A 26,928-nucleotide genomic window follows, 5' to 3' on the forward strand; every position below is an offset into this window, starting at 1 on the left:
TTCCTCAGCCTTCCGAGTTACAGGAAAATTGGTTGATCCAGTTCAGTGCTGAACACAGTCCTGTGTTTTGCACTTATAGGCGTTGTACCAGGACAATTAGTTCCATGAGTTTAGTTGGGTTTTTTTTCTTCACAGTGAATACAAATACCTCTGCAAGAATAAGCTCACACTGAGTCAGGCTTGATTTCCTGGCACTGCACCTACTGAAGGTTTTTAGCTCGACCCTGCTGTAGAGTAATTTCACAAAATCTGTTTATTTTTGGCACCATGGCAAAATAACAGCCATTCCACGGTATGCCTCAGAGATAAGCAATGCAAGAGTAGTTAACTAAGTTCAACAGTTGCTCAATTCAAGTTTAACCCGGAACAGCAGCTACAGGCTGGAGGAGTAGCTGGGAAGCTGTACAGCTGGAAGAGTCCTGGGGGTGTTGATTGATAGGTGGCTGAACATGGGCCAGCAGTGTTCGTGGGTGGCCAAGAAGGCCAACGGCATCCTGGCCTGTATCAGGAATAGTGTGGCCAGCAGGACCAGGAAAGTGATTTTACTCCTGTACTTGATGCTGGAAAGAACGTATCTCAAGTACTGTGTTCGGCTTTGGGCCCCTCACTACAAGAAAGACATTGAAGTGCTGGAACATGTCCAGAGAAGGGTGACAAAGCTGGTGAGGGGTCCAGAGCATATGTCTTATGAGGAGCGGCCGAGGGATTTTGGGTTGTTTATCTTGGAGGAAAGTAAACTGAGGGGAGACCCTATTGCTCTCTACAGCTACCTGAAAGGAGGTTCAACCAAGTAGCAAGTGATAAGACAAGAGGAAATGGCCTCAGGTTGAGCCAAGGGAAGTTTAGATTGGATATTAGGAAGAATTTATTTACTGAAAGGGTTATCAGGCATTGGAATGGGATGCAGGGCAATGGTATCACCGTCATCCCTGGAGGTATTTAAATGTAGACATAGTGCGTAGGCATATGGTTTAGTCCAGGACTTTTCAGCATTAGGTTAATGATTGGACTCAGTGACCTTAAAGGTCCTTTCCAGTCTGGGCAATTCTGTGATTCAATAGCTCTTGCTTAGTGCTGGCTTCACGGTAATTGTTTAAAGTTTTTCTGTGCTGTATAGCAACCCAATTAAGTAGGAACTTTTATTAGCTTGTAGTGCCAGGTCTACACAAAAGATGTACACCTGTGTTTACACAATGATATCCCTGCAACACTTACCACTTTGGAGGCAAGAACACTTGAGAGAACAATGCAAAGATAAGAGCTGAAATGAAGAAATTTTGTGAGCCATTAACTGGCTGCAGATGGAGCCAGTGGGCGTATTTTCACATGTGTACTGCATCTATCTAGGGTGGAGCTAACTTTCTTTGTAGTAGCTTGTATGGTGCTGTGTTTTGAATTTGAGAACAGTCTTGATAACGAAGTTTCAGCTGTTGCTTAACAGTGCTTGCGTAGTGTTGAGTCATTCTTCATTCCTCACTCTGCCCCCTCAGCAAGTAGGCAAGGGGTGCACAAGAGTCTGGAAACGAACATAGCTGGGACACCTTACCCAAATTGACCAAAGGGATCTTGATATTCAGTAGCATATGATGTCACGTGCAGCAGTAAAACTGGGTAGGAGTTTTCCAGGGGTTGCCATTGCTCAAGGTCTGAATGGGCATCAGTCAGCCTGTGATGAGGGATTGTTTTTGCAGCACTTGTTTTGATGTTGTTGGGTATTTTGGTGTGGGGTTTTTTTGTGGGTTGATTTGTTTCCTTTTACTTGCTAAAGCGTCTTTATCTCAACCAACAAGTTTTCTGACCTTTGTCATTTGGATTCTCACCCTCATCCTATTGCAAGGAGGGAAAGTGAGCAAGTGGCTGTGGTGGCACTTAACTTCTTGAGGTTAACCCACAGCAGCATTGTCCTCTGAGTGTGGGAGCATGATTCTGGGCCCTGAAGTTGGATCCACGTGGATCCAGCTCAGGTATGGGTGGCCTAGCAGGTATGTGAAAAGACCTGTATTGTTCAGAGCCTGGTTGGTTGAATCATATCCTGTCAAGATTGGCTCTGATGTCCCTTCTTCACACCACTGTTAATGTATTTATTATGTTACATTGTGTTACTATGCGCAGCTAAGCTGAACGTTTTGTGTTGTTTTTCCTCTTTCATTTCTGAATGCAAAAATCATTAACTCTCGGTGATTTGGTCCACTGCTATCTAGTGACTTCAGTATACATGAATTTCCATACCAGTAACCATGTAACTGTAATTACTAGCTATTAAGCGTTATTAGTTTTTTTACCTGTATATGTGTTTGTACTTTTCCATGGTTCCATTTCTAAGACAGTAGGAGTCCACAAGCATAAATGAATGGTTTGTAGCATTAGGCCCTCACTTTTAACTTTACATCTTTAAACATTAAAAAATTCAAAAAAAATAGTGCTTTTTATGCCTCAGACTGAATGTCTTATTTTGAGATATGCTACAGATACTATATTTTCAAACAGTAAGTGATCTGTAGTTTCTTGAAATGAGATCTCTTCAACATTGGTTGGTTTCAAATTGAGGTACTAAAACTAGTTCTTGAAAAAAAAGAAAAAAGTCTAAGCTATGTTTCAACTTGTCATCAGATATGAAGACAATTATAACGTGATTATCAAGATTCTAATCAATTGTAATCTTCTCCCTGAGTTTAGGAGCCATCCTCACGTACATAAATTCAGTGTGGAGACCGTCCAGTGGTATCCTCATGACACCGGCATGTTTACATCCAGCTCATTTGATAAAACTTTGAAAATATGGGATACAAATACTTTACAAGTAAGAGAGAATTTCTGCAGCTTGCAGGCTTCTTTGTGTACAGTCATTCCACATCTGCAGTTGTCCCAGAGCTCAACGGGACCAAGCATCCAGAAGGACAAGAACCAGGCAATTGCTAGAACTGTGGGTGCAGCAGGAGGGCAGCGTGGTTCTGGCATTCACGCATGCCTTAGTGGGTCCCTCTCTTTTTCTGAAGACCTGAATGTCTAAACTCTCTGAAAGCTTGCAACACTTAGTGCAAGTCCTTTCTGCTTCTGCTGTGAACAAGAATACAGCTGGTTGAATTTATGGTGTGTAAACTTGTCAACCAAGGACTGGTCTGTAGTTCATTCTAGAGGACTGTTGAGTGTAATGGTAGCGTACAGCAGGGCTCGCTTTTTAGTAACCAAGGCCTAAATACTGATTTTGAAGGACTGAGGGTCTTGGCATCCAGGTCATTAGGTCCAAAATTCTGCTGTTTTAAGTACTATAGACACCAGTTCTAAAAATTGATGGAGAATGAGAGAAGCCCTTAAGAAAATGCTAACCAATGTGACTGGCATTATTAAACAGGAATTTAGGTTGCTTGTAGGAATTTGGGTTGCTTTGGCTAACTAATCTTCTCATCTAATTGTTTAACTATGAATTCATGAATGCAATCTATCCTGTTGCCAGTATGAATGTATTAATGAGTTTACACTGATGCTATTTGAATGTTATTCTGTGCATAGTGAAAGCATTTTTAAAAAGCAAGAGATCTCTCATCCTATGGACACAAGAGGGAATAAATTTTGACCTCTTTTTTCCATGAGATGCAAAGCCGTGTTTACAGTTAGGAAATCTTCACTCTCCAGGTAGCTCTGGTAGCTTTACTTAAAACATACAGTGTGCACTAACCTGATTTGCCACCACATGTTTTTACTTTAAAACACAAACAACTTAGTTTAAATTGTTTTTGTTTTATATCCAATATTTTAGAATGAGACAACAAAAGCAGTTGTACCTGAAAGTAATTGGATTATTAAAACCAACATAATATATCATTACTTTTTAACACTTTCAAGGACACTAATAATTTTGTATTTGTTTTGGTGGTTTGTTTTTTTATTGTGTATGTTTTTTGTTGTTGTTTGGTTCAGTTTTGTTGAGGAATTGAAGATTAATTTAACATGATCAATGTTTTATTATTAGCCTGCAGATGTATTTCACTTTGAGGGGACAGTCTATAGCCACCACATGTCTCCAGTTGCTACAAAGCATTCTTTAATAGCAGGTATGTATGTTGCTTTAAGAAATGCCTTATGTATTTCAATACATAGCAACAAGTAAGTAATATTCAGTAGGATTTTTTTCCTTTCCTTTAGGTCTTTATAAGATGTAAGGTCATTGGTAAAATATAGTATTTTCGATTAGTCCAATCATGTCAATGAGACTATCACATTTGTTCTTCTGAAATAGTGCATCAATATAATCTCCTTCTAGATAAAAATTCCTAACTGTAATTTCTTTACATAAGTTAGCATTTGAAGGTTATTAGATCCAAACACAGTTAATTGTGTTAATACATGTGTGTTTATTGCTTACATATACACAGTTTAACTTTGTTTAGCAAAGAAAAAGAAAAAAGAGTAGATACTTTTAATTTTCACAGGTATTGTCCTGTTTATCCCCGGTTTCTAAATTTTGTTTGTTATATGGTAAATTTACTTGAACTAGAAATACAAATCTATTAATAGAATGCATTGCTCTGACTAAATGAACTGTTAAGCAACTAATACAGCTAATACTTTTCTTCTGCTTCTTTGTTATTGCTAAGATATTTTGTTGTTCTCTCAAATGCTGGGGTTTTTCTTTTAGCTCTCTTTGTTTCTTTTCTTACAGTTGGTACCAAAAGCCCCAAAGTACAGCTCTGTGACTTGAAGTCTGGATCTTGTTCTCACATTCTGCAGGGTACATTTTAGTCTGAAACATAAATGTTAAACAATAACTACTTTGAGTAAAACAAGTCCTGTAAAGAAACACTATATACAATGTATTCTTTGTAAGTAATATGACTAATTTATTTATTGCCCGTTGTGAAAGTTACACAGCGGCAAAAGGTTCTTTGGGTGTTAGTCTAGTGCTAATGATTTGAATAAAACAAATATTAATTAATCAACAATTATAGATGTCTGTGCATTTTCATGATCTAATCTGCAGTGATTACTATTTATGACATGGCTAAACATAGACATTGGGTTTGTGTTAATAGAAATTCAATATGGGGTGCTGTTTTTTCTTTTAAAAGTGTATACAAAACAACAGCAAAAAACTCACACCAAAGCAAGAAAGTCTTCACTGTTTTTAGCAAAATATCCTGTGGAGATGCTTGCATGGATTTGTTTAGAAGTTTCTGTTTAAGAGGCAAGATACTGCTTGCTATAGAAGGGTGGTCTGTAATCCTTTGCATTTACCTAATTCAGTGAACATAAGTGTTCACTTTTTTTGAGTATGAAAATATATACGCATTGCTTAAGTGAAGGCCATTGCAAGGTAAATCTTCACTGTTCAGACCAGCAGAGGAAGAGCCAGGTTTGATCTAGAAACTGTAGAGAAGCTTTAGCTCAGGCACAGCAAGGCAAAATGCAGCTCTATTTCTTCACTGGTCAGCTCAAGTGTAAAAGCAGCCTAGGTGCGTTTTGTGTGATGCAGAGCTTAAGCTTAAGTAGTTCCCTAGAATCAGTGTGGTTTCAGCAGGGCTTCTTAATTTTGGCACAATAGTTCGTGCTTTGCACACACAAGCTGGTTGTGTATTTGCATGCAGCCTGTTAGAACTAGCTCGATGTTGGAGAAACAAGTGGAAGCAGATTATGTCCTCCGCTATACATAATCTAATAATTCTTTACAGAACTTGAAGTGCTCAACATTGTCTTGAAAGTATATGAGTATTTTTCACATAGGCTAACTCTAGCAGTTTAAATGGAGCTAAATACTTGGCTTCTAGTTTATTTAATGGATGCAAATAAACGTGTCTCCTCTCAGCCTTTCAAGTGTATCCTGTAGTACCTGTGTTATGGAGATTATTTCCATTATCTTGAGCATCACAGCGTTTTTAATTACTTCAGTTAATGGAAAACCAACTACTAGAAGATGTGCCAGAAACATAGCTCTAAACTGCATTAGGAAAAGCATGTTTGTATGACTTAGTTTATTTTTCAACAATTTTCTTCAGTTATTACATGAAATGGGATTACAGTCCTTCCATTTAGGATACCTTACATTTCCTATTTTATTTCTTTATTTCACATTTTTCGAACTGTCCAATTTTTAAAACTTGTGTCTGTATATGTATTATTTGCCACTAAACTGAACTGGATATGACATTGCTGAGAAGACATTTGTCTTAATATCTTAATATTTCAGACCTAATTAGGGGAAAAAAGTCTCAAATTCAGGACAAGAGTATTTGAGGATAAGCTGAACAAAGTTTTAATCTTGAGTACCAAAGGTAAAGATACTTCTAAGTAAACATTTTGAAGGGATTTGAAGAAAAACAAATGGAAAGGTCCTTCTATGTGTGAGAAACCAGGGCTAACACAAAATTTAATAACAGTATTTAAAGTAAACTCAGTTGCTGTGACTGTGCTGTAATGAGTTTTGCATAGGTAAAACTGTCTTTGTTATCAAAAGTTACATGCATATGATGCTTGATATATCACTGCAATCCCACCTGAGCAATAGAAAGAGAGAGGAATAACCTCTAGCCCCAAATAATGTATTTTCACAAAACGAAAAACAAATATTACAATTTAGATTATTGTTGTGGGTTGTCAGATCTTAAAAAGCTAAGTATTTGCTTTTAGTTATAAAAAATGATGTGTTTAAACCTTTTCATATAATTCTTAGGTCACAGGCAAGAAGTGCTGGCAGTGTCTTGGTCCCCACGTCAGGAGTATGTTTTGGCAACAGCAAGGTAGGAATATTGCTGGACTGTTACATGCACTAAAATTGCATGATGGTAAAATTTTACATATTCATTATGCATGCGTATTACAGTTCAAATGCCCTTTTAAACTTATTCATCATTTACTGTAAGTCATTCACTATTTTGCAGATCTTGCCTAGAAAAGCTACGTACGAAGAGCTCTTGAAGTGATGCTTATTTTATAGGAAGTTTGTACAGAGTTTTGAAATAGTAATTGCATTTAAAGGTATAGGAAAATGATAGAGCATTATAGAGATACTATTTATTGTTTATTGCTAATGTGCTTTATAACAAAGTAAGACATGTTTAGCTTGAAGTACTGTTGTAGTTAATCATGCTCAATTATATCAAAACTTTAGTCAATTTGTATTTGCATACTACATGCATTCCTGGTATTAATACACTAATCTAACTTAAAAACATACAGGAAAAAATATGTAGTGCTTCAGTTAGAAGTAGTTTGATTGGGTGCATTTTCCACCTGTAGAATCAAGAAGTCCAGTTGATTTTGTTCAGCTGGTGTGAAAAGTATTTTTGGTTTTGTGATGTTTTTCTTTCCTCCAAAGGGACAGTTAAGTTTCAGTAAATACATCTACATTGGAGACTTAGTGCATGTGAAGTGATCTTTTTTATGAATTTACCTCCTAGCTATACCTTGTAGTGCACAGAGAAGTGTGCCTCTGAAATGCTCGAATCAAGCTGCCCATCAAGGTGCCATACGGAGTGCACTGCCTGCAGTGCTGCTCTCTAAGCGTGTACCTAGAACCAGTGCTTATAATAGCTTTTGTTGCTGGCAAAGACAGGGTGTGAGCAGAGCATCAGCATGCAGCCTGGGAACCGGAATGAATCACAGCAGCCCGAACCTTGACCCTCCTTGTGCCACCCTGGTAATGTAGACAGAGCCACCGAGTTCCTGCAGAAGGAAGCTCTCAGTGCTTCTCTGCCGTAGCATTTTGTGACAACAGCATATAGACCTATCCAGCCTACATGCATGTAGCCATCTTCTGTACCTGCCCTTATAAAAAGTCCCTCCCCAGCTTTCCTGCAGGCCCCCTGCAGGTACTGGAAGGCAGCTGTAAGGTCTCTATGGAGCCTTCTCTTCTCCAGGCTGAACAGCCCCAACTCCCTCAGGCTGTCCTCATAGGAGGGGAGCTCCAGCGGTCTGGTCATCTTCGTGGCCCTCCTCTGGACTTGCTCAAACAGGTCCACATCCTTCTTTGTGTTAAAGGTCACCAGAGCTGAAATCAGTGCTGCAGGTGGGCACTCACCAGGGCAGAGTAGAGGGACAGAATCACCTCCCTTGACCTGCTGGCCAGATTTGGTTTTATGCAGCCCGGTACATACTCCCAGCACATGTTGCCAGCTCATGTTAAGTGCTTCATCAACCAGCATCCCAAGTCCTTCTCTGCAGGGCTACTCTCAAGCCACTCATTGCCCAGCCTCTACTTGTGCTTGAGATTGTCCTGACCCAGGTGCAGGACCTTGCACTTGGCCTATTCTGTGCATGTATGCAAGTGTTTTGTGTTGTAGACAAATAGGCCAAGTGTACTGCATTGTAGAAAAACATTCATTCAGCTTAGGTGCCTGGAGGGTACCAGTTGTCTTTATTAATACATGTAAATGAGTGTCTGAAGTCTGCCTTAAAAATCCTTTTGTGAAATTGTATTGGCTTGGATGTGCCTACAGAACAGTTGCTGGACCAGGGTGAGTGCTAGGTGTGTTGACTAAAAATATTGAACGAGGGTACAAACAATTTGCTTCATGCATACAAATCTCTTTATTTTAGTGCTGACAGTAGAGTAAAATTATGGGATGTGAGGAGAGCGTCAGGATGCCTGAGTACACTTGATCAGCACAATGGAGAAAAGTCCAAAGCGTCTTCTGAGGCAGGTAATACAGATTATAACTGTTGGTAATCCATATGTAACTACAGGCATTCTGTTATTTCATAACTGTGTTGAATGCTATGACCAGCAAGGAGAGTAGTGGTAATTCAGTTGTTACCTACTATGTAACACACGCCACTGAATTTGTTCAGTTGCTTCTGTTGTAGATACAATGTTTGTGATTGGAGATCTTGTTTAGAGGGAGATCTCCTTGGCAACAGTATTGTATCTGTTCTAAATATTTTTCCCTTTTAAAGGGGAAATTTTGCCTTTGCTTTTATGGGCAGAGGACTTCTTTCCTGCTGTAGATAAGGTTACATGTAAAAATCACTTCATAAGCTATTCCAGTAATTAATTGCTCTTCTTTAAAAACAGAGACAACACAAAGCCCAGGAAAGCACATTCCTTTCACTGTTTAAATTAGTCTTCCTTCCAATGCAAGCCTCTAGAATATTTTTCTTATATGTAGTGCCATAAAATTAATTATTTTCCTTTTATCTGTGTAAAGTATACAATAAAGTATAAATTTATGATTACGTTTAATTTTACAAGCAGCTAAATTACACTCCTTTCAGTACAGTCAAACGTAGTAACAGTGTCTTGTACCAGTTGTTACTAGCTACGACATTACTATTTTTATGTATCTTCAGGTCACATATCTGTACCTACAGAAAAAAAACAAAACTAAAGAGAAACTTCTGAATTTTAAGTTGTAGTTCGTTAATTTTGGTCAGTTCTGGACAGAAGATATTTAATTTTGGCAGGCAAAAAAAGTACTTGAACACTCATTGCTCTGAGGTAGAAATACATACAATTGAATTTGAATCACAAAACAGAAACTGTGTCATGGCTCTGAACAAAGGGATTTGAGTGCAAATCTCTGTAAAGTTAAACTAATTTTCCAAAATGTACAATTAGAGAATATGAAGCATTGGTAAGTATCTGTTTTACTAACCGTGTTCTCTACTATGTAAATTTTAGTGTGGTAATACAAAAGTTTGGTTGTGACAATTTTAAACTTCATCGAAATTCAAGAAATTTTTGAAATATAGATTTCTTTAGAGCATTTTAAACTTAAGAAAAAAGAACAGTTTGGACAAATTTTGTTCTACAAAAGCCAAAATTGTGTTATAGAATCATATAACATTTTCAGCTGAAAGAGACCTTCAAGATCAAGTCCAGCCTTTGTCCTAGCTCTGTGAACACCACTAAACCACATCACTCAACGCAACATCCACCTGTCTCTTACACACCTCCAGGATGGCGACTCAACCGCCTCCCTGGGCAGCCTGTTCCAATGCCTGACAACCCTCTCAGTAAAGAAATTCTTCCTGATATCCAACCTGAACCTCCCCTGGCGCAAATTTAGGCCTTTTCCCCTTGTCCTGTCACTCACCACTAGAGAGAGTAGACCAACCCCTCCCTTCCTACAACCTCCTTTCAGGTATCTCCCAAGATAATTTGTGCCATTTTATACATTCCTTTGAATGACATGTTTTCTTGTTCAAACACAATTCTCTTTTCAACTTTTATTTCTCTGTCTGACATGTTCAAGGTGATTTTTTTCATAATCTAATGGCAATCACATATACTGGGAGATTAAATATATTGAAATACAAATAAATATAAATATATTGAAATATATTTAAACTAAGCCAAATACAAGAATTATTCTTATTTAAAATAGTTGAAAAACAGATAAGAGATAAGTTGTGTATTGCAGTATAATGCAGAGATACCTTGTCTGTTTTGCAGTGAGTTAATTTATGGGCACAATAATTACAATTGTTATGGTAGCACTGAGTTGGATTTTAGCTACCTTAACCTATTTAAGAATGAGCAGTCTTGCAGAGTGAACTCATGGAATTAAATTATAGTACTCTATAAAGAATACAGAGAATAGACTATTTCAGTTTGAAGGTGTCTACAGTGATCATCTAGTCCTACTGCCTGACCATTTCATGGAATTGTAGAATCATGGAATGCGTTTGGCTGCAAGGGAACTTAAGAGGTCATCTAGTAACCTCCCTGCAGTGACCAGGACATAAAAGCCTGACCTTGAATGTCACCTCTCTGGGCAACCTGTTCCAGTGTCTCACTGTAAAACGTTTCTTCATTATATCCAGTCTGAATCTATCCTCTTTTAGTATAAAACTATTGCCCTTGTTCTGTCACAACAGGCTCTGCTAAAAAGATTGCCCCCATCTTTCTTACAGGTTCCCTTTAAGTACTGGAAGGCAACTATAAGGTCTCCCCAGAGCCTTCTCCAGAATGAACAACTCCAACTCTCTCAGCCTGTCCTCACAGGGCAGGTGTTCCAGCCCTCTGATCATCTCTGGGGCCCTCCTCTGGACTCGCTCCAACAGGTCCCTGTCCTTCTTGTGTTGAGGGCTCCAGAGCTGAGCACAATGCTCCTGGTGAGGTCTCACCTGAGCACAGTAGAGGAGGAGAGTCACCTCTCTCAACCTGCTGGCCAAACTTCTCTTGGTGCAGCCCAGGATGCAATTTACGTTCTGAGCTATGAGTGTGCATTGTTGGCTCGTGTCCAGTTCTTCATCCACCGGCACTCCCGAGTCCTCTTCCTCAGGGCTACGTTCTGTCACATCGTCCCTCAACCTGTATTGGTACCAAGGATTGCCCTGGCCCATGTTCAGTACCTTGCACTTGGCCTTGGTCAACCTGATGAGGTTCACGCAGGCCCACTTTTCCAGCTCGTCCAGGTCCATCTGGATGACATCCCGTCCCACTTGCATATTGACTACACCACTCAGCTTGGTGTCATCTACCAACTTGCTGAGGGTGCCCTTGATCCCACTGTCTGTGTCATTCAGGGCTGACCAAAACCTAAAGCGTGTTGTTAAGGTAGTTGTCCAGATGTCTCCAAAACACTGCCAGGCTTGGGGTATCAACCACCTCAGTCACTTGGGACATCAGTCACCTATTTGACGCACCTCAGAACTGGTTTTGTCCTCTTGGCTGCTGAGGCACACAGCTGACTCCTATTGAGCTGCTGCAAACCAGCATCCCCAGATTTCTTTCTGCAGGGCTGATCTCCAGCCTCTCCTCTCCCAGTTTATACTTGTTCCTGGTGTTACTCTGTCCTAGATGTGGAATCCAACATTTGTTCTCGTTAAATGTTGTACCATTGATGCTTGCCCAATGCTGCAATCTGTCTAGATCCCTCTGCAAGGCCTCTTGGCCCTCGAGAGGGTCAACAGCACCTCTCAGTTTGGTATCAACAGCAAATTTGTTAATGTTGCATACAACTCCTGCATTCAGATCGTTGATAAAAGTATCAGACAGAACTCGCCTGAGTATTGAACCCCGAGGAACACTGTTGGTGAACAATCTCCAGCCTGATGTTTTTATAAATCAGAGTTTATGCTCTACTGATATGTTACCATTTCAACAGCACTTTCAGTACTATACGTTGAAGTAAAACTGTGTATTCAAAAAAGTAATTCTTCTGTAGAAATCTGAACCAGCTCTTTTTCATTACAGCAAGCACTGCCCACAATGGAAGAGTTAATGGTTTATGCTATACAAATGATGGACTTTATCTGTTGACCATCGGTACAGATGACCGCATGCGACTCTGGAACAGCTCCACTGGAGAAAACACATTAGTAAGTTTTCAAGGTCTTTGGTTCTTACTTGCAACTTAATTTTAGAAGATTTACAGTCTGTGCAAGTGTTGTTACCACTTCGTATTTTTATTAATTTTCATAAAGGATATATCTGGTCCAGCTTTCTTTTCGTATACCTACTTATTAAAAAACAGAGTACGAAGAAGCCTGGATCTGCTTAAAGATTGAGTATAGTAACTTTATAAATTGGTGAGCGTAGCTGAAAACACTTCAGACAGTGGTGAAAACCTTAATATGCAGTGACAATTGGGGCAGCTGTACATACCTGAGAGTTTCACTGGTTGACTGCCTCACTTCCTTGCAGCTTTGTATTTTTGTACAATCTTTCTTGTGGAGTCGCATAGCAGTGTTAAAAATACCTGTCCCCCTTTATCTGCATTGCAACCAAATGCAGAGGGGGAATTAAATCTCTACTGCTGCTTCAATTCTTTCTATGGTTTGTGTTTTGCTGAAGGTTCCTGTTTTTCTGCTCAGTAAAGAAAATTGTTTCTTGTGTTTATTTTGAAATAACTTATTAGGTAAGTCAGTTTCTGTGGAATTTTAACCTGTCGTGATTGGGTTCTGTCATTGCTATCAGGAAAGGAAGAGATTTTACTGTACTTTAGAAGTCTTTTTCTTCTGCCACTTAGTTTCGGAATACAGCAAAAAGAATTCCTTATAGACATAAATGAAAGGACTGTTCTATCTCCATGCTACCCGTATTTGCCAGCTTGTTCTCAGCACTTCATGTACAGACATCTTTCTGTCTTCAAATCACCATCGCCAAAGTAGATAATGCAGTTTCTTCACTCTCCTGTCACCAGCTGGATGACTGTTTTTTGTTTTTCTGTGCCTGTTAGTTTGTTCACTTGTTTCATAGGCTATTGTACAATTTTCTTATTCAGTGTGGAATAGCTTGATCCTGTCTTGCTTTTTCAAGTCTGGAATTGTATTGTCCAGAGTATTTTCACACACTGCCCAGAGATACTGCTTACATTAATTTTAAGGAACCAGGATACAAATAAATGCTTAAACAGGTAATATAAATTCATACTCTAGTCCCTTTATTTCCCTTACTAGACAGTCTTTTTGATATCCATGGGGTATTTTCTGTACCTTTCAAAAGGTATAGCAATTAAGCCAGGCATATGATTTTTTTTTTTTTATGAGAAATGAGCTCCATTGGTACCCTAGTGGACTGTTTAAATTAGTAAGAGAAATGAATGTTGGAGTCATACACATCTCACATACATCGCCCATCACAAAAAAATTGTGATTCACTGAGTATAGGAAGAGTCAAACAATAGGAAACAGGTTTTCTGTTCATCTGTCTGCTCAAAAGATGAAGCCAATTTTTAAGATCTGTCTTCAGTTCTGTTTTGGCAACATTCTTTCCTTTCTGTTGCTCCCCTGTCAAGCAGTAACATTTACACTAAGTATAGCTATGTAATTTGCTTTTCCCAGCCTCCAGTCCTCCCTTCTTTGTTATGAGCAATGTTGTGGCTTGGGAATTGTTGCTGCTACAGCTCATGTGCAGTGTGAAGGAGTTTAGTTGCTCTTTATCAGCACAGTAATATGCCTCTTAAGTCTTGTTAATGCTAGTCATTTCAACACAGGCAATATTTACAAACACAGTCTTTACAAAGTGAGCAGTGGTATCTGCAAAGTACATATGCTCCACATCTCATGAAAATATCCTCTCAATATGTAAGAAAAAAATCAACCTACTTGTATGCTAATCAGACTCTCTTCTTATGCATTTTTATGATGATTGAGATTTTCTCAGGACTCCTTTTTATTACACTTTTCTTATATAAGTGCTCTTTGCTATGAAACAGCATGCTTTGAAAGTAGAGCAACAGGTTGTCATCTTCCTTGCCAGGCCCGTGCTGACTAATGCTTATATTTGCCTCAAACTTTGGACTCAGGCCACTGGTGTGGTATGGATCAAGAACCTGAAAAAGCAGGATATTTGTATTAGAATATTGAGCTGACAAATTTCACAAATCTACTAGTTTATAGTCAAAAGATGTCGCACTTGGGATTTATTTTTTTTTTTAAGTATAGGCCATGAGGTTCGAGTAGGGAGCTGTAAAATCAACCCAGAGATTTCCTGTCATGTACATATAAGTGAATCTCTGGTTTTCAGAAAAAAATGGGAGTGTAGCTTGTAGAACAATACTATTTGAAAACAAAATTTTTTATATATAATGCTCTGTAGTATTAATAAACATAAAGTTAAAATACTGATATGTTTATTAGAGAAAATACTTTATAGTAATGAAATAATGTGTGAATTTCAGGTGTTCATAGTGGACTTCTTCCTCATTAAAATAAAGCATTAGAATTTTGACATATGAAGCATACTTGTTTATTATTAAGGGGTGGGTTTTTTTAGAAATAAGCTGTACTGTCCTCATGAATATATTTCTCTGTTTTTGCATGAATACAATTTTGATGTCTCGTAGGACCCAATTAGACTGATATATCCAACTGGAGTATTTCCTAGCATGTTTGGAAACTTCCCACTTTGAAAGTTTGGTGATATTTTAATCCATATAGAACTTGTCAACAGCTTGACACGTATAGATACTAATAAGCTATGCTTCTTATACCACTTTTATTTGCAAGGCTTCCCATACACCTCACAAGCTACATCTTAGAAATGCAGCATTTGCTCCTATCCCATCTGCCCTTATAGGGAACAGTATTGAATTTCTCAGTCGTGTTTTGACTTTAGTTAGAAGATAGGGTTTTTTTATCACTCTTAACTAGCCTATAATAGCTGAGCAAGTTATTCTTCCTTTGCTTCTCCTTCATGAGACTCTGTACTAATGTCTTTACTTTGTCCTTTGCTTAGGCCATGCTTCGTTTCATGCTGCATATGCGTATCTGTTTCTTGTTAACTGGTGAGGGAGAGATGCAAAATCTTTCCCTGCATTGCAGATATTTTTCCTCTGCTCCTTCTTCCCTGAGCAAGAGATGACTTGCCAAGAAGTCTTTAGGGCTAGTTCTAGACTAATGCTTCATTCTTTGCCATCCTACTGTCATATACACTTTAGAAGTGTAGTTTTCTGCAACATCAGTCAAGTCTGGTAAATAAAGGGCACTTATAGGGTGGAAGGTAGTGTAGAACAATTTTTGTTCAATCTATAGATTAAAGTCTTGCAGTATTGGGACCAGTAATGTTTAATATCATCACTTACATAGACAGTGGGATCAAGTGCACCCTCGGCAAGTATGCAGATGACAAGAAGCTGTGTGGTCTTGTTGATGTACTGGAGGGAAGGGGTGCCATCCAGAGGGACCCAGAGAGGCTTGAAAAATGGGCCAGTCTGAATCTCATGAGGTTCAGCAAGGCCAAGTGCAAGGTCCTGCACTTCAGTCAGGATAATCCCCACTATTATTACAGTTTGGGAGATGAAATGTTTGAGAGCAGTCCTGTAGAGAAGGGCACAGAGGTGGGTGATAACTTGGATGTGAGCCAGCAGTGTAAACTTGTAGCCCAGAAAACCAATCGTATCATGTGCTGCATTAAGACGTGTATGACCAACAGATTAAGGAATGTGATTCTGCTCCACTCCCATGAGAACTCACCTGCAGTACGGTGTTCAGCTCTGGAATCCTCAGCACAGGAAAGACATGGACCTGTTGGAGGGGGTCCAGGAGGGCCAGAAAAATGGTCAGAGGGCTGGAACAGCTCTCCTGTGAAGACAGGCTGAGAGAGTTGGCATTGTTCAGTCTGGGGACAGGAAGGCTTCAGGGATACCTTGTAGTGGCCTTCTGGTACTTAAAGGGGTCTACAGGAAAGCTGAGGACAGAATTTTTAGCAGGGCCTGTTGCGATAGGGCAGGGCGCAATGGTTTTAACTAGAAGAAGCCAGGTTTAGACTAGATATTAGGAAGAAATTCATCACTGGAAGGATGGTGAGACACAGGAACTAGTTTCCCAGAGAAGTGCTGGAAGCCCCATCCCAGAAACATTCAAGGTCAGGTTGCACAGGGCTCTGAGCAGCCCGGCCTAGTTGAAGGTGTCCCTGCCACTGCAGGTGGGTTGGACTAGCTGACCTTTAAAGATCCAACTCAAACTATTCTATGATTCTGTAATTTATAACTGTACACTATTGTGCCTAAAGAGTTCTTTTTATAATTTCAGTATCTGAAATGAAGTTATTAGCTAGGTCACCTAGGAAAATGTTTAAGGCAGTAATTCCTGAACCAGTTCTAACTTCAGTGATAGGTTAGGCTGGTCAGTGTAGATCTGGAAAACAATAGTCTGTGCAGATTCTAAGTGTGGCACTGTTGATTTTTAGGCATATCTTTTTTTCCCTTTCTTAAGGTTGATTTTAAGGAGGCTGAACTTTTAATGAACAGGAGAATTATTCTCTTAATAAACATCTGTAATTGGAAATCTCAAGAGTTGTAATAAGATTGAGAAGCTTAAAATTAATTTTATTGGGTTTTAAAGAAGTGAAATAGACCTTTACATGTGAGGTTGTTTCCCGTAGTTTTAGTTATATATAATAACTAAATAAATATATATAATAACTATATAAATATAGTTATGTATAATCCTTCATTTTGCAGGTGAATTATGGGAAAGTCTGTAATGAAAGTAGGAAAGGACTCAAATTTGCCACCTCTTGTGACTGTAATCCAGAGTTTGCCTTTGTACCATATGACAGTACGATTGCCGTTTATACGATTTTTACAGGAGAGCTGGTAACTATGCTTAGAGGGCATTATAGTACTGTTGACTGCTGTGTGTTTCAACCTAATTTTCAGGTAAGTAAAGTAAAATTATTTTTTTACTCTTGCCATATGGTGTATTTTCTCTTGTAATAAAGATCTAAGCATATCAAAACTTAATTTGCTATGAGATACTTTACAACAGATTGTTCTTAAGGCTCGTGGCGTGGCAAGAGCAGAGTGGATGTTAGTGGATGTTAGTGTGGACTTCAAGGCTGTAACCTTGCCCTGAGGTGTTGAGGATTGTACCTCACCTTTCAGCTCTTTCTTTCTCATCTTTTGTTTCTGAAATATCAGATAGAAATATCTGAGGCAGAACGGGCACTTGGATATCTTTTCATGACCACTTACACAATACATCATAGAAGGGAATCTGGTAGCTCTTGCTTTGAGTCCAGTAAGTTTAACTGAAATAATGTTGCCTTATCACTGAGATGGACGTGACCAAAAGTTTTTGACATGTTACAGGTGGAACAATAGAACCCAAGCCTTGCTAGACTGACAAGACAGTTCTGGCATGAGTAGAGAGTGGGGTACTAGATCCACTGAAGGGTGAAGTGTTCACACGATAGTTAATGTACATATTTTCTGGACTCTTCTTGACTCCCAAAAAGTCCTAGCTGTTTTTAAGAATACTTTCCTAAACAAAAGTACTACTGTATTTATATTAAGTCATATTTGGTGGTCTTTTTAATAAGCTAAAGAAGTGAGGCAGCACCAAGAGCAAAAAAAGGAGAGTTTATCATGTTTGGAAGAAGGAGCCAGCAACTCAAGAAGAGTACGGGAATCTAGTTAGGTCATGCGGAGACAACATCAGAAAGGCGAAAGGCCAGGTAGAACTCAATCTGACTACTGTCATGAGAGATAATTAAAAAATGTTTTTTATAAATACATTAACAATGAAAAGAGAGGCAAGGAGAATCTCCATTGCTTATGGGATGGGGGGGGAACATTGCTACCAAGGATGAGGAAAAGACTGAGGTACTTAATGCCTTCTTTGCCTCAGTCCTTAATAGTCAGACCATTTATCCACAGGTTATTCAGCCCTCAGAACCAGAAGATGGGTACGGAGAGCAGAATAAACCCCCCATAATCCAGGAGGAAGCAATTAATGACCTGCTACACTGGATGGACACTCACAAGTCTATGGGGCCAGATGGGATCCACCTGGGAGTGCTGAGGGAGCTTGTGGAGGAGCTTGCCAAGACACTCTCCATCATTTATCTGCAGTCCTTGTTAACAGGGGAGGTCCCAGTCAACCGAAGGCTTGCCAGAGTGACAGCCATCTACAAGAAGGGCCAGAAGGAGGATCTGGGGAGCTACAGGTCTCAGTGCCGGGGAAGATTATAGAGCAGTTCATCTTTAGTGCACTCACACAGCATATGCAGGATAACCATGGGATCAGGCCCAGACAGCATGGATTCATGAAAGGCAGATCCTGCTTAACTAACCTCATCTCCTTCTGTGACCAGATGACCTGCCTTGTGGATGAGGGAGAAGCTGTGGATGTTGTCTACCTGGACTTTAGTAAAGCTTTTGACACCATCTCCCACAGCATTCTATTAGAGAAGCTGGAAGCCCATGGCTGAGACAGGTGTGCTCTTCTCTGGGTTAAAAACTGGCTGCACAGCCGAGACCAGAGAGTGGTGGTGAACGAAGTGAAATCCAGTTGGCAGATGATAACAAGTGGTGTTCCCCAGGCCTCAGTTTTGTTGCCGGTCTTGGTTAATATCTTTATCAGTGGTCTGGATGAGGGGATTGAGTGCACCTTTAGTAAATCTGCAGATGACACCACGTTGGATGGGAGTGTTGATCTGCTGGAGGATAGCGAGCCTCTGCAGAGGGATTTGGACAGGCTGGATCAGTGAGCCAAGGCCAGTTGTATGAGGTTGAACAAGACCAAGAGCCAGGTCCTGCCCTTGGGTCACAACGACCTCAGACAATGCTGCAGGCCTGGAGAAGAGTGTCTGGAAAGCTGCCCAGAAGAAAAGGACCTGGGAGTGTTGGTGAACAACCAGCTAAACATGAGCCAGCAGTGTGCCCAGGTGGCCAAGAAGACCAATGGCATCCTGGCCTGTATGAGGAATAGTGTGGCCAGCAGGAGTAGGGAGGTTATCGTGTCCCTGTACTTGGCACTGGTGATGCCACAGCTTGAGTACTGTGTTCAGTTTTGGGCGTTGCATGACAAGAAGTACACTGAGATGCTGGAACAGGTCCAGAGAAGGGCAACAAAACTGATGAGGAGGTCTAGAGAACATGTCTGATGAGGAATGGCTGAAGGAACTGCAGTCATTTAGTCTGGAGAAGAGGAGACCAAGGGGAGACCTCATTGCTCTCTACAACTACCTGAAAGGAGGTTATAGTGAAGTGCCGGTCAATCTCTTCTCCCAAGTAACTAGCAATAGGCCGAGAGGATATGGGTTTGGGTTGTGCCAGGGGAAGTTTAAATTGGATATTAGGAAAAATTTCCTTACTGGAAGAGTAGTGAAACATTGGAAGGGACTGCCCAGGGAGGTAGTGTAGTCACCATTCCTGGAGATGTTCAAAACATGTGTAGATGTGGCACTTCAGGGCATGGTTTAGTGGTCATGCTGGTGTTGGACTGGTTGGACTTGATGATCTTGGAGGTGTTTTCCAACCTCAATGATTCTGTGATTAAATCTCACTGTAAATCATGTTTTCCAGCCCTGGAAATGTGAATCTTTTTATAGTGTCTTATCTTGGGTTTTAAGATCCTTAGACAGGGATGACTTGTATGTGACTGTGCACATAAGAACTACATCACTCACTATAGCTATAGATTTATGTTGGCAACAACTTCCTTTGTTTATCTGTTGTGATTCCTGATTTTCTTTCAGAATTACCCTTTTCTAGAGTTCAGTTCTCTGTTCTAGAAGTGTGACTGAGTTTTCTTTTTGTTTAAATGGCCTGCATTTAGTTGCATTAAATTGTTACTCTGATGTAGTAACATTACTACAGTCAGTGTATCAACACCAAAGGCAGTGGTAGTGTGGTATTGACTGAGTTCACTCTTGTACTTCCAGATAGCTCTTTTTGTCTTGAGACAATTAAGTACATGGATCAGTTTCCATATTGTTCCAATGGAAATTACAATTTCCCAGTTAAAACTCATCTTCTGAGAATGCAGTCTTTTGTAAAATGTATAGTTACCTGTTCTATTTTACTGTTACATGCAGTATTAAATCAATGTTACAAAGTTATTCACAGTTGTGCATTTGGGGTTTCAGCTACTAGCTGTAAGCAAAATCACTTTTTCTTGACAAAACCTTCTTTGTTGCTGTGTTGACTGATGCTTATTTTCCTATATCTAAACTCTACAGTAACTGAATTGTTTAATCACCCTCTCCATTGTCATGTTTAGGGTTAAAGAAATGTCAGTTCATTCATTTGTATCTGTTTCAGTTTTGTAGTACTTCAATACATATTAAAATGTAAGTAATTTAAGCAAGCCAGAAGTCTCTTCTAAGTCTCTCCAATTTATGCATCTACTGATGAAATGTGTAGCAGATGGCCTTTTAACATGTTTCATATATATTAGCTCATTTGAAATTACTGCACTAGCTTCATATGAAACGAGTTGTGCATCATTTCAGCACAGTTTCTACCATTTCCATCTAGCAATGACCCTCTTTTGTTGTTTTTATCTTCATATTAATTTTATTCAAACTTCTGCTGTCTTTAACCCTGCTGAGTTATTTTTGTCCTACCCACCCTTAAATCTGATCCTTGGATTTTCTTACTATTTTTTTCCTATGTTCAGAACTTCTGGTCAATACTGATTGCTGCAGGTCCCTCACATTCTTTCTGTTCATTAACTGTATTTCAATTACTGTCTTTTGTTTTACTCCTTAAGTGGAATAGGCTCTGAAAGGAACTTTAACTTTGCACCAATTATGTATTTGAGGTGAGAAGCGTCTTCTGTTTGCTCAGAACCATATAATCAAGTATGATCACTGATACACAAGCAACTAGCTATCATATTAGTCTTTTCCATTCTATTTATTATGTAGAATACCTTTTGTGTCTGAGATACCATGTGGAGCTGTCTCCACAGAGTGGTGTTTTAGTTATGGGTGTATATATGCCTTCTGAGATCCTGGGAATAGACCCATAAAATCCACTATATTATTGTTGGCATAAATTATTCTTACGTAAATATATCTGTAAAGTTAATAAGATGTTAGTCTGCTTGAGTAATAAGAACTGCAGGATTTGGCCCCTTAATAAGAGGCATTAATTTAGCAGGAGGTTGGTAATTTCAAGGGTGGTGTGGAAGAGGAAATCTCCATTGTGTAATCTATTAGATGATGTTTACTCTTGGATTTAATATGCTACATACCATTGTGCCATATTAGCTGGCTAAAATAATTAAACAAACAAGACCTATGTTTCTCTTTCAGAAAAAGAAATGCAATAAAGCACCATGCATGAATAACATGTCATAGAATACTAGGTGTGTGTCAGGAAACAGTTTTGCTTTAATTACAGCTACTTCTATGGTTCAAAAAATGCCACTGACATCTACAAAGTATTTAGCAAATCCAGTGGCAGGCCAATAAATAAAACTAACTGAAGGTTAAATTAGGTTTTATTTACAAAGTCTTAAAGCATACTATTTCCATATATTGTACCATAAACAGACATGGAGCTCACTGGCTCTTCATTTGACTGACAAAAGATATGAGTCACCATTTAAGATTGTAATAACTAGTTGTAAGTATTACTCAATGAAGTAGATATTAACTGAAGATCTTGCAATGCCAGGATCAGAAAGTGAGACAAGTGGTAATAAAGATTAAATAGAAGTATGCTGATGTCACTGTGACATTGTTCACAAGGAGAAATGTTGGTGTGAGAAGAGGATTTAAAGTTCTGTTGATATTCTGTATCCCATCAAAAAACAGGAGGACTGAGTAGAGTACTACTGACAGCATAAAGTCGGATTAGACCTGTACCTTGGTGTAACTTCATTCTCTCTTAATTTAAACAGGATGCTTCTCTCTCATAAAATTATAGACTCTCGTATGTGCTTTATGCATGAACAACTTCACATATGGGACCAGTTTTGCAGAAGTATGTAATGTCTCTTGAACGAGATTACCTATATAAATGAGTGTTTATAGGAATTAGGCATTAAGCTGCTGCGCTGTCAGTTTAATTCAGTTCTAGAATTAAATATACGTCATATAGGAAACTTTCTGCAAAGACAAAACCATAATAATTTATTTAACTTATGTTGAATCAGCATATTAATAATTTTCACATATGCATAGAGTTACTATTTTAAGTGTAAAAGCCAACATGCTTAAAGCAAGGCTTTCATACTGTCCGCCTGAGTATAGAAAAAAATATATGTTTCACTCAGGCAGCTTAAATGCATGGCAATGCTCAAGTGTTGTCAGACATTGCATATAATAAGCAAGGGCATAACTCAAGATTGAAGGCATATGAGAATATCTTCATGTGTGTTTATTTACATAGCTCTTTGGAAAATAGAAGCATTATTAGTGCAGAATTACTGCAAAGATGGTGCAGTGTTTCTTGCTAGCAAAATGTCTGGAGTTTAAAGTGCCAGAGAAGTCTGCATTTATTCTAATGACTAAGAAAACCAAGCTGTATTTCACTGTTAGCTGTTTTGCGCAGAGACTATTTGCTGCCATGTGTTTGCAGGGTGCCTTGCACAATGGAATCTCAGTCCTTAGTCATTACGATAATAGAGTTATTTATATTAAAAATAATAAATTGGTCTTGGGTCTCTGCCTTCCCAACAGGATACGGACTTCAGATTGTTCTTTATTTGTTCTTTTTCCTTCCCTAGGCATACTGAAAATATATTTACTTAGCACTTCTTTGTTCCATACATGTGCACTCTTCTAACATGTATTACAAGGTGCCTTTGAGTCAATTCATATTTTTAATTAGAATAAAAAAATATTTGTTTCTTCTCCATTGAACATAAATTGTCTCTTAAGCTTCTTAAGTGTTTAAATAGGTTTCTTTTCAGGACATATGAGAGAGGGCAGAATAAAAGTTCACTTAAGCAATGAAGTGCATTGAAATGTGGGTAGTGTTTTGGTGACCAATCTGGGGAAAATGTAAGAACTTTTTTTGTTTTGGTGTACTATTTTAAATACTGTTTATCAAGATTATAGTACAAATTAGAAATTGTACATTTATTTTATTTGTCTTTATTTTTACACAAATATTTCATCCACTTTCTTTTCCCAACATTATGTCACTGTTCAGTAAATTTGTGTAAATGTAATTTTTGCTTGCTTTCCTAAAGGAACTTTATAGTGGTAGCAAAGATTGCACTATCCTTGCATGGATACCAGCTCTTCGAGAACCACTTCCTGATGACGTTTCTGAAAAGGTAATGAAATTGTGAGTTGGAACTGCACTTTCTCTGGCTGCTATATTTGGAGAGGTGCTATGGAAATTAAATATGAAGTGTATGATTCACCATCAAAATTTGGAATAATTCCTAATCAGGAGTTAAAAACCAGGAGGAAAATCCTGTATTTTTCTCTGCAGTCTTTTGATAGTTGTGGAGTTTTGAGATGACACTGTTTTACAGTCTAGTCTTTTGCAGACTTCTGGCTTCTCAGTTGAAAGTAGTAGTTGTTAATTGGCTATCCATCTTTCAAAGTCTGTATTAACTTCCTTAATTTCTAAGCTGTTTCCTGGTTTATGCTATTTTGGAATTGGAAAAGTGCCAAAGATTGTATTTTAAATAATTTAAGAATATACTGTGTATTAAACAGTAAGATCAGGGATGTCACACTTCATACCTGATGCAGAAATATAATAGAGAAGATTCTAAATGAGCTTCCTTTGATGTCTGAGGCTGGTTTTTTCAGGCTGTCGTAGGGAAGATCATGTGACACTGTTTGCCAAGAGAATACTTTCTCTCTTAGAGCTGGGCAATGAAAATTTCCGTGAACAATTTGAGGAGGAAAAATTGCAGATTTTAAGGAACTGAAGCCATTCACATAATCAGAGTAGTTTCAAAGGTTAGATGCTCTAAACCCAAAATGTGTTTGGCTGACCCAAAATGAACATTTCTGCTGTAACTGAGAGTTTTGATGTGTGTGCATGGTTTTTCCTTAGTCTGAAAAACCAAACCAACAGCAACGAGATTATTTACCCAGCTCTGATTAGAACAGCCTCTTTAAATTTGACATGGGTGAGGTATGTAGTATGAGCCATTCTTTTGAAATCAGCTGCTGTTTGCAAGTGTTGTAGACGAACGCTGCTTCTGAAAGAAGCAGTTCTGCTGTCCACAGGCTGTCCACAGGCTTCTTAATTCCTCCTCCCTCTCATGTGCTAAAATGGAATTGGATGACCAGGATCTCAAACCAGGATAGAAGTAAATAGTAAAAAAAATTTAACCTCACAGTGATTCAGTGCACTGTGTAGCTGCACAAACCCTTTAGCCTGACCCTAGCAGCACCTGAGGTGAGAAGTGGTTGTTAGATGTAGATAGTCGCCAGGACTACTTCTTCTGACAGTAGCACTCTGTTATACTGGGCCAGGGAAAATATAACTTAAAACCAATGACAGAGAACAAACATGGTAATACCTGACATTTGTAAAACTTCCAGTCAGTTTTGGGGGGAGGGGGGGTTTGTTGGAATTGGAATTAAATAAAGGTTTGTTGTTTGGGTTTTTTTATTTCTGGTAATTAATTTATCCTGTCTGTAATCTGTGAAATGACCCAAGAAGTAGTTAAAAAAAATCCAGTAGCCATGACAGACACAATAGTTTGTCTACATATAGGAATGTAAAAAATGTCTTTAGCATTGGCCTCACTTATTTTAGTATTCTTAATTAAGCAAACCATTGACAGAGATTTTGTCTTCTATAGTCTCTGCCTCAACAGCACTTAAATCCAGCATATGAAGACGCATGGAGCAGCAGTGATGATGAAGGCTGAATTTCAGTTATGGGCTGATATGAAATTGATGTTCAGGCACTGCCTTCGCAGATTTTATCTACAGAATTGGATATTGTCGGATTTATTACGACTGGACTTTTGGTACAGTTCTGTCAGAGCAAAGTCTTTCAGAAATAAGTTTCCACTGTTCTCTGTGTTCTTTTTTCACTGTTGCAGTTAAATGTAAATGATTCCTTTTTCATACTGACTTTTTTACTTGCCCTTATGCATTGGTGTAGTTTATTCAGTGTTGAACAGCTGACAAATTTAAAATAAAAGCTCTTTGAACCACTTAATATTGCATTGTTTCTGGTATCAGTGATACATAAACAGATAATCGCTTTGTTTACAAGAGACATGATTGTTTTGCTAATTGGCCTAGGGAGCGGGGGGAGTTCTGCAGAAAAGGATACAGACACCAAGAGAAGAAGGGTCAGCGTATTTTACTATTTCAGAGTACTACAAGAACAAGGCAATGCAAGCTTAGTATACTCTAGTTTTAAACAGCGAGGAGTACAAGCAGGGTAATGCACCTAGTCGTTGCTATATAGAGTTAGCAATACTGATCAAGAAAGATGCCAGTCACCCTAATATCATCCAGATCTGCAGTCACTGGGGAGCCCCCATTGCAGTGAGGGTTCCGGAGAACTGTCGCAGCAATTGGGAAGCCCTACACAGTGCGTCCACTCGTAGGTGAGGTCTCCGAAGTCACTGCAAGAGGGTCCAGCTTTTATACTATTAAATAAACAACCTTACATAACTTCAAATGTGGGAACATCTGGTGGTGTTTGCTCTGTTGGATTCCTCCCAGGGCCTGGCCAGGGCTAAAGGAAGAATAAAAAGGAGTCTCCCTACCTATTTCAGTCCTTAATCCCGTATTTCTCACCCAAGCCAGGCCTCTGGTCTCACAGTCTTGTTAATGTGCTTCTAACAAAGCAAAAGGCAGCTAGTTTCTCAGCTTTGCACCTGGCCTTTAGATAAATACTGCTCTGCTAGTTCCCACTACACATTTGGTTTACAGCAAAGCTTTTACAGATTGGCATTGGAATGTATATATATATATATATTTATACACTAAAACAGATTATCAATACATTACACATGTGATTAATACTATATAATGTGGGGTTGTGAGGTTCATCTGTAGGTCAACTTCAGTGCCTACGATTCAGGCCCTAGCACTGCAATGATACATAGGATTTTGCCTGAAGGAGGAACACTTCCATCTTAGTTTTATCAATGTCTAGATGGAACAGACTATGCCCAAATTCAAGTGCTTTTTGTGCTGTGGTAGCCAAGAGGATTTTATGTCTGTTCTTTTGCATTTTCAGTTTCGCATAGGTTTCTCAATAAATGCAGTACTAAGTTCAGAAGGAGGTATAGCTGAGATCATGTATTCAAATATTTAAATGGTGACCCCATCAACTAGTATCTGAATCTCTCCCATAAAGTTTCTACTCACTACTTCAGTTGGAGTTTTTGTTGCTTCTCTTAGCAGGTTTTTAAGATCAGTCTTCTGTGTATGCTTCTCTCACAGTTCCCTAGCCAGTGTGAAGAATTCCTGGACAGAAACAGGCTTGAGCTACAGTAGAAGGCAGAGAGTAGATCATATTTTAAGTTAAAACATATTGAATGTAGTCTTTCAAAACTGTTTTGATCTGAATTTGTGGCCCTAATTCATCCTCTGGTCTGAAAATGAGGAGCTTTATGGGGTTTTTGTCTCATTCCAAACACTAGTTTGTTCAGACTTAACTCAGCTCTCAGCTTAGTGACTACGTTAAAGGTTCCCGTCAGGTGTAAACGCAGCTCTGAAGAGGAAAAATTCCTTCCAAAGCAGAGCAAGTATTAGGACCAGAAATTCAGACAAAAGGAAGAAATACTGTACAAATAAAGATAATATTTTTTGCATAGTGTTTGTTATTTTTGTGATTAGCATGCATTTTAGAATTAATGCACTGTATTTCTCTA

General features: G+C 38.9%; 1 protein-coding gene across 2 annotated transcripts; it reads left to right on the top strand.

Moving 5' to 3' along the window:
* Window positions 1-2,655: 2,655 nt before the first annotated feature.
* Window positions 2,656-25,251, top strand: ERCC8 (excision repair cross-complementation group 8). Of its 2 annotated transcripts, XM_009867092.1 has the most exons (9): window positions 2,656-2,800; window positions 3,971-4,052; window positions 4,661-4,729; window positions 6,665-6,731; window positions 8,530-8,633; window positions 12,131-12,255; window positions 16,842-17,039; window positions 23,311-23,397; window positions 24,892-25,251. In XM_009867092.1, the coding sequence occupies exons 1-9, from the start codon at window positions 2,741-2,743 to the stop codon at window positions 24,958-24,960; spliced, it is 861 nt and encodes a 286-aa protein (XP_009865394.1). In that variant the 5' UTR covers window positions 2,656-2,740; the 3' UTR covers window positions 24,961-25,251. The 2 variants fall into 2 exon arrangements, with proteins under 2 accessions (XP_009865394.1, XP_009865395.1); XM_009867093.1 differs by lacking the exon at window positions 3,971-4,052 and having other exon boundaries at window positions 2,779-2,800.
* Window positions 25,252-26,928: the final 1,677 nt, after the last annotated feature.

Source organism: Apaloderma vittatum, unplaced genomic scaffold (genome assembly GCF_000703405.1).
Source record: "Apaloderma vittatum isolate BGI_N311 unplaced genomic scaffold, ASM70340v1 scaffold13243, whole genome shotgun sequence".
NCBI lineage: Eukaryota > Metazoa > Chordata > Aves > Trogoniformes > Trogonidae > Apaloderma > Apaloderma vittatum.

What these genes read in the sequence shown, in the direction of transcription:
- ERCC8 (XM_009867092.1), top strand. Translation starts at nt 2,741, where the DNA reads ATGTTTACATCCAGCTCATTTGATAAAACTTTGAAAATATGGGATACA. An exon ending in TTGTTCTCACATTCTGCAGG is followed by an intron (nt 4,730 to 6,664) that starts GTACATTTTAGT and finishes TATAATTCTTAG; the next exon opens with GTCACAGGCAAGAAGTGCTG. An exon ending in CCACTGGAGAAAACACATTA is followed by an intron (nt 12,256 to 16,841) that starts GTAAGTTTTCAA and finishes TTCATTTTGCAG; the next exon opens with GTGAATTATGGGAAAGTCTG.